General features: G+C 38.4%; 1 protein-coding gene across 1 annotated transcript in view; it reads right to left on the bottom strand.

Annotated features, from left to right (window-relative positions):
* Positions 1–3,517: 3,517 nt before the first annotated feature.
* Positions 3,518–14,215, bottom strand: part of SPATA7 (spermatogenesis associated 7) — a 44,181-nt gene continuing 33,483 nt past the window's right edge. The window contains exons 6-13 of the mRNA XM_054828465.1: positions 11,291–11,769; positions 10,154–10,220; positions 9,976–10,026; positions 8,437–8,507; positions 7,425–7,478; positions 6,054–6,131; positions 4,588–4,645; positions 3,518–4,241 (exon numbers count right to left, since the gene is read on the bottom strand). Of these exons, the coding sequence (XP_054684440.1) occupies positions 3,759–4,241; positions 4,588–4,645; positions 6,054–6,131; positions 7,425–7,478; positions 8,437–8,507; positions 9,976–10,026; positions 10,154–10,220; positions 11,291–11,769 (1,341 nt within the window). The 3' untranslated portion in view covers positions 3,518–3,758. The remainder of the gene's footprint in view (positions 4,242–4,587; positions 4,646–6,053; positions 6,132–7,424; positions 7,479–8,436; positions 8,508–9,975; positions 10,027–10,153; positions 10,221–11,290; positions 11,770–14,215) is intronic.

The following is a 14,215-nucleotide window of genomic DNA, read 5'->3' as shown; positions in this document are numbered from 1 at the left end:
AGAATAAATAACGATTTCCCTTTCCCCTTTCCTTTCTTCCTACATTCCCTTTAACGTTCATTTCCCATCGCTACTTCTCCTTCCTCCAGGCCATGGCCCAGCAATGCTGCCTTTCAGTGGCGCTCAGGCACAGCGGACCAGTAGCAGTGCACTGAAGGGTGTAACTGGGATGTCTGGTTGGTTACAAGCTGTGCTGTCACTGCAGTGAAACAGCCTGCATTACAGAAATGTACAGAAAATGTACAGAAGTGCAGAGAAACAGGACGCTGAAGGCATTCTGCAGCTAAGCCTAAATGAAAAATGTGTAGGCGTCTTAGACATGGGGTTGATCAGGGATAAAATGATAGCTTGGGTTTTGCTTGCAGGTTCTTGCTTTCTGGTCAGTCCTAAGACATCTAAACACCTTTTTCTTTCATCACATTAATCTTTACTTCAAATGACCAAAAGCCCCACTCTGCTTTGTAAATAAACAGAATCTTACCTTTGAAAACAAGAGCAGTCATGACAAAACCATAGGCTTAAAGATAAGAGACTGGTTTGTTACAGAGCAAAGTAACAATAGCGGGCTTTTGGCCATTTGAAGTAAACAGTGATGTTATGCATGTGCTCATCGCCCACGTAAATCTGGGCAGAAATAAGTCTTTACATTGCAGATCACAGCTGCCGACTGCTCCCGAGTTTGTTACTTCTGAAGCATTCAGATTTGTAATGGTGTCATGACAACCTTGTTCTGCTACGGCTTGGCCCAAGACCTGAGTATATCACCAAGTAAAAGGTGGTGACACCAAGAAACCCCCCAGAAAACCAAAGCTTGCTCTGCTGATTAATCTTATCAGTGATGTGGGTCAGGCTTGCATATCAAGCTGCTTAAACAACTTATGTCTGAAGCACCACCTTAAAGTAAATGTAATTAAAAGCAAGAAAGTTTTAAGCCCTGGATAGCCTGAATTGGATCTGTAGATAAACTAATTGATTTTTATAAATGTAATATTTATCTAGAATGTTTTTTCCTCACTATTGGGTGGGAGTGGTGGCTGTACAATGACAAACCAGTTCCTTGGCCGGGGCTGACTGCTCCAGCTGCTAGGATACTGGAGTGCGCAATCTTCTGGGTCTTTACCAGAAATTTCACTCTGGATCCAAGAAATGCTCACAGTTATGGTTTAGGCAGACAGATGCTTTCCTTGTGAAAGGTCTGTTTTAGTGAATTTATTTACTCTTTTAAGTTCCATCTACCCAGAAAAAATGTCACTGATGTTCAGACAGATCATCAACAGGAAATATGGTCAAGGAACTGTTTTTATTTATTTTTGTGTTACTCATACTACAGGAAATGTGTGTGTCATTATTTGTACCTTTCTGTGAGGTGATGTCATGACCACTTTCACTGCTGTGGTGTTGTGTTTTTTTGTTTGTATTTGCAGAATTTAAATGTGAAATTCTTACTAATCTTTAATCAGACTCATGTTGACCACAAGCCAAAGTTTGCTGAGTGATCTTTTTTATGACATGCAAATTATACAGTGTAGTGACAGGTAGGGAAAACACTCCTAAATTCCATTATTGACCAGAATTGGAGAACTCAGAATCGAAGGCCCCAAAAGCAGGTGAAGTCCTGGCTGAGAAGCAAAGAGGCTTTATACGTCTAACAATGCTCTTTAGTTTTCTAACTAGTCCCTCTGTGTTTTACAGTTGTTCACAGAATAGAAACAGTAGTTCCCCAGGTGCATCCTGCCTTTGGCTCTGTGGGGTAAGGAATAAAGGAGAAGTTTCCCTGGGGATGGGAGAAGGGCTTTGATCACCTGTGATGGAGGACGAACCATCCTTGCACTGTACTGCATCAGCCCTGTGGGCATGTGTCTCTTCAACAAGACAAGCTCTGGTGGAGGGATGTGAAATCCTCACGTTATCTCACCTACTCTTCAGCGAGCCAGAGCACTCAACCTGCAGGCCAGATTTACAAGCCAGCCAGCCGAGTGCGGCAGATGACAGGCTAGCGCTCGTCTGCACAGCCGCGTGTACATGGCTAAACCAAACCCTGGTCTGCTGTCAGTGTCAACAAGCGTAATTTATTATTGTGGCCAAGGCAGCCAGGAAAGTGCCTTTTGCTTTTTTTGGGAATTACGTTCTGTGCTGCAATGCTGATGACTGTGCCAGAAAGGTTGCTTTTGTTCGACTGGCATTTCTCTAGAGTTTGAGATTTCTGTTTTTCCTCCCCAAAAAAGTTTATGCTTCACAGGTGAAGCAGTGGTCTGTGTCTGTTGGAGTTACTTATAGCTGCAATGAGTCAGCTAGCTTACAGATTCAATAGTCTGCGTTAGACACTGCTGAGCCACAGGGGAGGCAGGTGGTAGCAGTTGTGTATGAGCTGGGTTTGCCCTCAGAGGAAGCAGATTAAGACCAACCCTAAGAAGTGTTTAGGGACAGGCTTCATCCCGTTCTTAAGGCTTCTTATAGTTCCTCACCTACAGCAAGACAATGTAACATCCTGACATTTCCTCAGACCCTGTTGAGCTCATTCTGCAGTAACGTGAAGCCAGGTAATAGCTGTACTCTGATTAGACAAAGAAATTTGGGCTGATTTTGTGCAATGCATGCCCTAACTTCAATTTAAACTTTAATCATAAAGTAGACCACCTTTTCTTCATTTCCTGTACAAGATGCCTGATGTGTCTTCTACTAGATAGTCCTAACCATCAGTCAGTACCCAACCCAATCATTTTTCAAAACCAAAGCTTGATGCAGAATGCTATGCCAAGGTCATTAATGCAAGAAACTGAACCGTGTATTTTAGTGTTGTGCAGTTTGAAAATTGTTGCAGTCTTCACTTTCCAGAAATATCAGCTGAATCATGGACAGCTAGGATTAAACAGCTCAAGAGCTGCATATAAAACAAACAAACAAGCTGTGTATAAAACAGCTCAAGAGCTGCCACAAGGCAGTAGCTAGAGATAAATGTGCTTTTCAGGCCAGAAAGCTGACAGGAGGTTAGGCAAAGACTGAGAGCAGCTACTACTGCAAAATGGCTCTTTATACCTGTTGGTACAAGGAATAAGACAATTGAGTTCATGATTGAGGGCTGAAGAAGGAATGATCATTTACGAGCACCAAAAGAAATCCTTATGTTCGGAAAGTTGCCTGTCCACACTCATTCCTTACTTCACCCTAGGTAATGCAAGGGAAAGGTATCGTTTTCTGTTCTACAGCCACTGCAAAAGGCAAAAAGCTGATTATAAGAACTTTGTGCCTCAGTGGGATTTAACATCGAACAATGCCCTCTTCCAGGATGGACAAGACAGTTCCATCTCTGCTCTGCAGGTATGGAGGATACCATGTTTTGATTTGGATAAGCTGAATTCTTGCAGACCACAAAACTTTGGATCATTATAGCAGGACCACAACTGCACTAGCAATATTTTTTTAATTATAAATAAAAAACAATACATATTTCATAACTTACTATTACAACTTTCTAAAAATATACATCTAATTTTAATATTCTCAAAAGTTAGTTCCAAGTTATACAATTATAGACAAAATATACAAATTTTTTTTTTATAACTGACACTTATACCCTTTAGAGTCTAGATTAATACAGTGATTAATTAATGCCCAATTAACAATATCCTGCTAGAGACACTTTAGCAGTATTTAACCAGAAATAAACTGAAAATAAAAGAAATAATTTACTACTATTTGAGAAATGGCAGTTCTCCACAGAACGAGCTCTATCTCTATTTAACAACTATTATGAATAGTCATGTGATCTGAAGGGCCTCTGCAAAGCTTTCCTCAAGATCATCAAGTTCCTTGTTGGCTTCCAAATAACTGTCACAAGTAACCAAGTTTAAAGTTGCCTCATGTGAGGGTGAAGTGTCATCCGAGTCTTCTTCAGATTTCACAGAAGAATCAGACTCTCTCCTAGTGTCCATCATGTCAGCAACACCTTCTGAAAAGTCATCCTTGCTCTGTGTGTCCTTTGAACTTTCCCTGAACACTGGCGATTCATATTTGTTTGGTTCCTTTAATGGTAAGTCCACGGTCCCAAAGAATTCTTCACTTTTTGTTGCTTTTCTTTGCCTCTGACTTTTACTGGTAAACTTGAGCTCTTCCATTGTATCAAACTCTTGCAGATCCAGCGAGTCAAAGGCTTCCCTGCCTGCGTGGATTTGTTGCGCACCGCTGCCCGGGCTGCAGCCGAGGTCTGCTTTCAGTACATCCAACAAGTGGCGCATTTTGCTCTAGGAGGTGAAGGAAGGAAGGGGTGACACTTCTCCAGCCCCACGTGCCTGGCTGCCCAGAACTCGGGGCTTAATTCTGGCATAAGGAAAGGGAGGCTGTTTGCAATCAAGTGACTAAATTATACAGCAAGTGTCACTAAACTGAGTTGACTATTGTCCCTTTTTTTTTGATTCCTGATCTACCGTGATCCATGAGGCTGCAAATCTCATTTATGGAGAGAGATGCTCCCCACTGAGCACTCTGGTTACCTTTAACTGCGAATATACCGCTGCATTTCCACTGTACTTTGGGAAAATCCCTGAAGTCATACGCAGAGAGGGAGAATATTACAGGGGCAGTACCTACCTCATCCAAACGGTTCTTATTTTCTTGTACATGACACTCAAACAGTTGTTCCAGAACTCTACAAATGAACAATGAAATGATTTCACAGGAAGAAAACCAACTTTTAACAGATCTGCATAAATTCATGACCTTAGTTTTTTATTTTAATTTCTTAGCTGAATGAGACCACTAAGATCATTTCAATTATGCTCTGGCCATATCCCACTGGACATGGGCTCCACAGGCAGAGCCAGCTTTGGGTAGCAGATGGTAACCACGGGGTGAGTTGTTGCACAACTCTGGGTGTGTTTGGTCTGTTGGGACTATGCGGTGGGAGAAACCAACAGTCTAGTGGTGGTTTTACTGGCATGCTGAAGTATCCAAAATCTCTTAGGTGCACCGTAGTGGGTGATATACACAAGTGTAAATAAAGGGAAGGAATATAATCCAGCTTCATAAAAAAAATCTGGAGAAGAGTCCTCAGTCCTGAGAGCCCTCTTCCATTGCTTAAGCAGGATTAGAAAAAGTTTCAGCACAGAGGAAGTGTCCTGTGACAACTAAGGTACACAGTCACTGGAACAGATGTCCAGAAGACCAAGTGAATTTAATGTAGCTTACATGAGAAATAGTGTAAGGAAGGGAAGACAACATTACTATAAAAAAAGAACCAGAGGGAGACTTCTCTTGAAATTTCTCAAATATTAATTTTTTTATTTAGTGTATTTAACATTCTCATTGATAGCACTGACATGAGGAAAAAAAAGAATGCACAGAATAGAAAAACAGCTGGGAACATTATCAACCCAGAGGAAGATCAGAATATTATGCTGAAATTAGACTGCCTTGAAAATGGTATTACAAAAATGGGTTAAAATTCTGTATCAGAGATAGTGCAGGGTTTTTTTTTATTGTTATAAACTTGAGAGTTCTTTATCAGAAAGAACTGTTACAGAAAAGAATGTGGAAGTACTACTCAAGTACATGAATTGTATCATAACTTGCTAATTATTGAAAAATTTTGATTTAGCAACTGGTGAACCCTTATCTGAAACAGTACGTAATCCTGACAACCCATGTTGAAGATTGAATTCATACTGGAACAGGAACAAGAACAAGGACACAAGGGAGATGGAGGATCTATTGTGTGAAAGATTAGTAACTTGCATTTATTTAGCAAAACAGATGTTGCAAAGTAAAATGATTTCTTCTTAGCATTACTCCACCTGGGATTCCAGGTCAGTTTCTAACAGAGGTTTTATCTCACAGTACATAGCAGCAGATCGAAGTAGATGACCCACAGGTCTTTCCTAGTTCCCCTTTCTTACATAAAGCAAAAAAGAAAAGGGAGCAAAACAAAAGCAAGGGGTAGCAGTGTATCTATATATTCTTAAAGGCAAAGAAGTGATTACTAAACACTACGTCCCTTTCTTACAGACTCCATGCGTTTCTGACACAGCATTACAAATTTGAAAATGACCATAACCTACCTGTCAGAAAACAGCCCAAGGCTAAGAATTTCATTTGTTACATCTTCAATGAAAGCTAAATATAAAAGCTCCTCTTCTCTGCAGGGAGAATAGAAAACCCAGTGTTAAATGTTTTAAAATAGAGACAAATATTACACAATGCAGTAGGTCCAATCACCTTTATGAGAAATGCCATTAAGATGATTGTATAGTTCTTGGCACCAGCTTCTATTTTTCAAAAAGGTAATTTGATCAGGACAAACTAAGCCTTTCATTCAATTTGAATAATAATAAAAAACCCTGTGTAACATATTAGATGGTTAGAAAGGTCACTATGGTGCTTCGTGTTTGTGCTAACTTTCTGTTGTGGTACAAATTAGCACAGATTTCCTCCTGAGTGAGGAAATCAGCAAATCTTGGAAAGCGTTCAGAACCTGTTTTGCACTCAAGAAGAAAGGGGTGCTAACTGGGCAGTTTGATGCTCTGAGTAAAGGCTTCCAAAGGAGCTTCTACAGAATCTGACTGCAGCTGAAAATTGCCAGTTTTCAATGGAAGCTCCGAAAAACAAGTGCTTATTTGACAGCCTCCACTCCTTTCAAACAAAAACTCATTGATGTACAAAATACTTGTTAGTATGAGATGTGGCTTTCACCTCTTTGATCAGATTTCTCTTTTAATACCTCTTAAAGTCTTTTTTTATGCCAGTTGCTCTAAATTGGAGACTCTCCAAAAGCGTGGAGCATCTTTCTAAATATCCCAAAGTATCCAATCAAGCTCTATTGAATCATCCTCCAGTCTTAATAAACAGAGAATAAAAAATGGGATACATCTTGCATGACTTTCATTATGTAAAATTAGTCATCCAGGTCATTTTGGTTCCCTCTATAGTCTAGAGCTGATCTTTGATACCTGCATTACATCCTTAAAGTTAGCCAAGAACAAGCCTGTCCTAAAGCACAAAGAGTTAAGTTACTTTCCCAAGGACACGATAAGGCATTGGCAGTGTTTCTGCATATAACTCAAACTTCTTCTAATTGTCATCAAATTTCAGAGCAGAAATGTGGTAAGAATGACCTTCAACTTGATATTTTATTTTGCCAACATTTCCTTCACAGATTACAGACCAAAAAAGAATTGGAAACATTTAAAGTATAGCTACAGGACAAGAAGAGAAGTCTATCTTTCTTCTGAAGTTATAATGAAGTTTCTTCATTTTTAGATTTACCTTGAAATTTTTAAGTGTTATGTAACAATTCATAGTCATGTCAATTCTACTGTCAATTATGAACAACAGTTTAAGTCCTTATTTACTGTTTCAAGTTCATCAGTTTTGTGGAAGAGTTTCTAGTTTAATGTTGCAAACTAGCAGAAAAATGGTTTAAGCGTACTTACTCAGCCTCAATAGTCCTCCTTGCTGAAGACTGCTGAGAATACAACGACGTCTCTCTAATCAGAAAATTAGAGGGTAAGAGAGAGCAACATTCCAAAAACTCTTTATACTACCTTGCATCGCACTTTCTTCTGGAGCTGTGCTGTGCCATTATCCCACTTCCTCTTGGAAAAAAAACCCACCAGAACAACCCCAAACCCTGCTCCAGCAGCAAAATCCACTGCTTACATTGAAGCCTGAAAGACTGTGGTTCAAGAGTATTGTAACACCTCACTAGATGCACTGCTGTAATACCTCAAAAAACCTCAGTGTTACTTCAAATGCTATACAAACTGCCACTATCCATAAGAGTGCTTTTTATACTCACAGTACAATTTTTTCCTCAGGTAAAATGCCTTTGTATGAAAAGGCCAGAGAGCAAATCAGTGACTCATGCACGATACTTAGGTCAGCAATGAGGAAAATCAGCTGGGAGCCCTTGGGTTCTGGCCTGATTTCCAACACTGTTCTTGTTTTGTAGACAATATTCTAAATCTCAGTGTTAGATTTTCAGAAAAAGGTACGGGAAATGCCTCTGGTCTGCAATTCTCGCAGATCATAGATTCAAAAGGTGGGATGTCTGGAGAACCTTCTTCCTGAAAGGAAATACCAATTGGAATACCAATCCAGTATTTAGTTGTAGTACTGTGTAAGAAGTATATAGTCTAAGCTCAGATAGATGCTCGGATGTACAGAACTAACAGCTGTATTAATGTGTCATGGCTCTCACTCCTGACAAAAATACTCATATATTTCAGAGCTCTCTTTCTCAATTGGCTTCCCAGTGGAATTTTCTCATAAGAAAATAATGAATTTTGAAGTTGGGAAAGGCCATTGATCTAAAAAGCCCAACCAAACAAAAGTCATGTGAGAAGAGACTTAGAAATGGTAGTGAAGTATTATGGCCTAAGAAGCAGCTGTATAGAAAGCAAGAAGGAATGCTTCAAATATTCCTTCCGGCTGTAAATCTAGCACCTTAGGAAGGAATACGGAAAAGCAGCTATTTCTCTCTCAGGCTCATCCACAGTGTATCTTCTATCTTCAGCCTACAACACAGAGACAAAATCTTTATTATCAGTGCAAATACACAGCAAATTTTACCATTAAAATGAACCTATTAACTATCTGTGATTAAGCAGCCCTACAAATTTTACATCTTTTCTGAGAAATTCTGGGTAAACTGAGACATATGGCAGCAAAGGGTCATCAGCTTTGACATCCAAAATTTTAGTCAAGGGCAACAGATGTGGAACATTTTTTCCAACAAGTATGTCAAAGATGAATTCTCAAAAAGCCAGAGGGGCTCAAAGTCACCAACAGGAGTAAAATATAGTACGCAAAAACAGGAACCAGCACTCAAAATCACGTCTCTTCTGCTGCTTGCACAAAACTGATGGTAGTTGGTCACTACCTGCATTTTAAATGATAATACTCTGAAAGGGCCACTGTAAAGCTACATGACTTACTGTTGCCACTTTTACAACAGCCGAAGAAAAAGTCAGATATGACAGTTTTGAAATGAAATCAGAAGTTCTTTGTGGAACTGGAGTGAAGCCTTCTGAATAATCATTTAACCTTTTCTTAATGAGGGCAGCTACAGATCAATTCAGGTGGTCTCTCTCCTATTTTCACTAAAGCTATAAATACATTATTCTCTCTCACTCCTCTCCTCCTATGAATAAAACATAATTATTTGCCTTATTAAGCTAAAGACATGAAAAGTCTGACCCTGTAGCCTTTATTTATGAAGAAAGTCCACAGTTATTGAAGTACTTCTCTTATGTTTGACAGGGCTGTTTTTTTAAGGATTTGTCTGTATAGTGGCTACAAGATAAGGCACAAAGTAAGAACCTAACTTCTGATCAAACTCTTCCATCCAAATATTAGTACAAATTAAGACAAAATAACTTCAGATTTGAAGTTTTAAGAAATATTTCAGGTCTTTTGCCTGCTTCCCTCTGCCTCCCAAAGATGCTGGTATTCCATTTCATCTTTAAAATTTAATAATCTTAAACCACCACACACTAAGGCAATTTCTGAAAGATCAAATAACCAAAAAACTAAGTTCAGCTGTCACAAACGCTTAGCAATTCAAATCAAAATGATGGATTCAAACATTTCTGTGACTACAACAAAATACTAGGAGCTGGTAGAACCTGAAGTGGTGTGATTTTTCGTTAAGGCATTCCCGATACATTCAGCAAGACAGAAAGCAAACAGTGTCAAGGAAAACTTCACCACCCACTGGTTTGGGTGCTTCCTCAGAGGAAGGGACTCCTTGGTTCCAGTTCTTCTGTTGAGGGCTTTTTGGAGTATGTTATCCAATGTAAAAATGAAGGAAAAAAAATTCCTTGAAAAAGAGATACCTTCTTCTGCTGACAAATAATGTATCAATGATCTATGTCCTCAGAAGATATTTAAGTGATAGTGCACTTGTAAAAACTCTTGAAAAACAATAATTAAAATTTTGTAATATCCTAAGATCTCTTCACATGCCCCAATATTTTTTCTTACTGTTTCCACTCGTTCTTCTGAAGCTCTCTGTCCTCTACAGAACTCATTCATCTAATGACAAAAAAGAAAATCAAACTTAAATCAGTTGTATACTGCTGTGGCAGAGATGAAGTATATACTCCAAAATGATGATGAAGGGTGTGGTAAGAGTACCCAGATGACAGATAGATGTATTTACCTTCAATGTGATCTTCTGCTGTTCAGTCATAACTTTTCTCTCAGATGCCTTGTCTGCAGATGGAAAGCTACAAAATTTAGAGATCTATTAGATTGCCAAGGAGGCTACTTTCAAAATATGCAGAATGAGAGTATCAGTGCCACTGTGGAAGTTTCCCATCAATCTGAACAAAACCTAGTACTGAAATGTCTCAGGCAGTTTAGAAAATTTCTGCCAGACTTCCATTCACATAATAAAACTAAGTTATAGTTCATTTTGAAGGATGACAAGAGTCATATGTAGGTGATCCAAATCCATTATTTGGCTGCATATTTACTGCTAAATTATCCAAAATAATTGTTAAGAATTGAGAATGGAGATGATACTGTACATTAAAAGTGCACCAGAACTGACCCATAGCCAGAAAACCAATAGTTGGAACCAAATATGGAGCTGAAGCTATCATATATTCCAGTCTTATGAAATTTCTACTTTGTTATAGGACAAAACCAGAGTTAGACATGCAGGCACTGAGGACACAAAAGATTTCTCTTTATAAGGTACTATCAGTAAAATCAAAACTAAATCAAAACTGTTTAATTTGCTAAGAAGGAATTCAATGCAAGAGAAGGACATTAATTTTGTATAAAATATTTCATATAACATACATCTAAAGGCATTTAAATTAAAATGATAAAAAGATAACGAAGAGCTGCATTCAAGGGCTAAAAAGGATCTTTGGATGATGTATTAGTTAACAAATTGGAAAATATGAGACTACAGGGGCAACAGTGGGGAACTACTTGCATGCCTATAGTGGTTAATTGTTTAGAAGAGAGAAAGCACAACTATACACCAGAGAGAGCAAAGAAAAGAGAGAGGGAATATGACTATTCCCAGCAGATGTGAGATCCCACAGTCTGGATCTAGTGGCACTTTGTATCCAATTTGTATAGATGAAACCAATTGCTCCAGAGAGAAGACAACAAAATATGCCAATGAAAAAAGGAAAATCACATTCTGTTCTTTTGCTAAGGCATATCTACAATAATTCCAGAATAATTATTCTGGTTTTCTACAAATGTAATAGAAAAAAATGTTGCTTTTATGATAATATCTAAATTCCATAGTTTCAAAACAAAGTTTTAATCTCTGTACCTGATCACATCAGTCTGTGTTTGAGCTTCCACATGCTGCTTGCGATGATTTTTCCTTTTCCTTCGAGCAGGAGTGTAATACCTGTACTCTGACAGGAAAGATTTAGCATCTGATATTAAGGTGCGTGGAGTAAAAGGTTTTCGGCGATCAGTAAAGAACTCAGGGTGCCTGTCTAGAAGATCCCCACTGCATGCTTTTGAGTTGCTTCCTTGACACCTCTGAGAATGACTAATGCTTACAGAACTATCAGTGGAGCAACTGCACGAAAGTCCAGAGTGTTTTCTTGGCGTACTTGATGTACTGACTCTTGAGTTTGAGTTAGATGCATTGGATGTATTCCGAGAATCTTTTCTGGCATATTTTACTGGACTGGAGTGAACCAAGCCATGCTCGCCGTAAGGAGACAGCGTTCTTGATAGGTACTGTGCCTGCTGAGCACAGGGGAAGAGACCGTCTTTGTCTTCTGCTTCTAAGAAACTCTAGAAAAAATTAAAACAGGATTTGATTGCTTTGCAAGTTACCAGCTTTGCTCAAGTTTAGTGCTCCCAGCTATTGCTATTACCAACTTGCAGGTATTTTTCTATGTAAAAACCTTCCATTTTTGTAATATCAAACTGGTTTCAGAGCAGCCCCAGTGCTAACAGATTTTAAAACCTAGTCATTGGAAATAAGAGAATAATAAGAAAATGGTTTGTTTCAGTAGAAAAACATTGATGTTTTGTTACAGAATACTGATGGCTACATCAAACCAAAAGTTTTAATCATTTTAGTCCAAAGGCTCAATACATTTTTAAAAGTCAAGAAAACATTGTGTTGAGGCAAATTATTTTATCTGGGTATGCTCTGTTCATACCACCTTGGCAAGGTAAGATAGACATTATACATAATTATCCTACTGACTAGTTCACAAAGCGTATTCTCTTCAAGCTCATCTATGTGTCTCTCTTCCTCTTTGAGATCTGTAAGGTTATTTTTAAGTCTTGAGTAAGTTAAAAAGTTAGTGAAGTCAAGCAATGCAACAAATATTAAGAGTAGTTAATAAGGAGGAAGCCAAGTACACCAGAGACTAGTGATGACCACGAACGTAAATCTGTCCAATGGAAGATGATGGGGGATTTTCCAACACATTCAATTTTAGAGGGCTGCGTCTTATCAGAAACATAATTTTAGTCCCAGGGATAAGAGAACAGTCGATAACCTAAAAATCAAAATTTGAAAACTACGTCTATCATTGAGAAAGGTTAAAGAATGATTTATTTGCAAGACCATGCTATTTTTTCTGCTTTCTGAGGAAAAAAAAAAACAAAAAAACCCCAACCTTAATGCTTAAAAATTCAACATTATTCCTGAATTGTATTATGACACTGTGGCAAAGATAAGTAAGACGGAAACACAACTAACTCTAAGTGACATCTTAAACTTTTTTTTTTTTGGTCAAATGAGAAAGAACAATTCAATAGAAATTTGATCTCTTGGATAAAGTGAATTTTGAGAAATTTGCAACTTCAAAGCTTAAATACCTGGACAGGGTACGTGCACTAGTAAACAGGCTTGACAATGTGTCTGAAAAGTTAGGAAGCATCGTAGCAAGACAGCTGTCATATATTCTTTTCCTACCTAGCCACCCACTGGATATTCAGTCAGTCAGTGAAAAGTATGTACCACATTTTACAACCTCCAAGGACAGCCATGCTGCAGAATTAGAAGATTAAAGCAGAAGCCTAACAGCAAACATTTTGTATAAACTAACTTATTTCATCCACATGTATAACTATTTCTGCAGTTCAAGTTCTGCTACACACAACTGTACGACGGAGAAGAGATGACTCACATGGCGTGTACTCAGACTACTGAGCAGTACAACTCCCAGAGACAGTGCTTGCACCCAGGTCCTGCCACAGTGAGGGAGACAAGCTGAGGACAGTGTTCTGGAAAATCTCATTGCCATTCTGCGCAATCAGTATAATACAAGGCAACATAACAACTGAAATAAAATGACATCTGAGAAAACATAATTCAAAACCAACAGCCAACGAACCCAAATTAATTCATTTTTAACTAGCCAGATTTTTAAAAATAATTATTTTATTTTCCTTACACCCAGACAGTTTATATAGCTCCACATCAACAGCAACTAACTGCTGCAAGATTTAAGAGAATGTATACAAGTAGAGGTGTTTCCTAAGAAGAAAATTTAATTTCTAAGGCCAATTAAGGACCAGATTTTTAACAAACCTGAAGTTTAGATTCAGCTAGGCTAACACAGAGACTAACTTGTTGTGCCTCCACCATCTGAACAAAGAACAGGAAGATAAGGAGAGACCTGTACAGTCCATAAAGCTCTGCGGTGAGAAAAGGGAGAAAGGGAAGTTGATTTCTGTATGTGTTCCATTCATCTCTATTATGCTTCTATCAAACAAGTAAAAACTATTAAGTGGAAGCATTACATTACTGAAGTCACTGAATTAATAGCTCCCCCATAGAAAGCCTGAGAAAGAGTGGATCCAATATGATACGACTTAAACATATGCTGTGATATGCATTTATTTATGACATACATAACTGCCAGTTGAGAAGATTCAGATTTGCCCAGCAGCCCATCCTGATCTTATAATTAATCGATGTGGAAATTATTTTGAGAGACCAACACTGAAGCATGAATTCAGTGGCTTTCCAGTGGAGCTTTGTTGCCTGAGCACAATATAAATCTGGAGAAAATCCTCAAGAACGCTTCACTTTTTCAAAATAATCAGATGATTAATATGTGGATTGAAGGTTGGATGCGTGATTTTTCCCCACCAGTAAGTGACAATGGACTAAGTGCCAACAAAAGCAGCAAAATCAACTAAAAGTAAGTACCTGTGGGAATTCTGCAAGATAATCAATACTTGTTGTGAGACTTCTGAAATCTCCTATTGGGAGAGG

The sequence above is a fragment of the Grus americana genome, chromosome 5 (assembly GCF_028858705.1).
Source record: "Grus americana isolate bGruAme1 chromosome 5, bGruAme1.mat, whole genome shotgun sequence".
NCBI classification, from domain to species: Eukaryota; Metazoa; Chordata; class Aves; order Gruiformes; family Gruidae; genus Grus; species Grus americana.
Note: the sequence above shows the minus strand (reverse complement) of the source record. Positions and strands in the feature narration are given on the sequence as shown.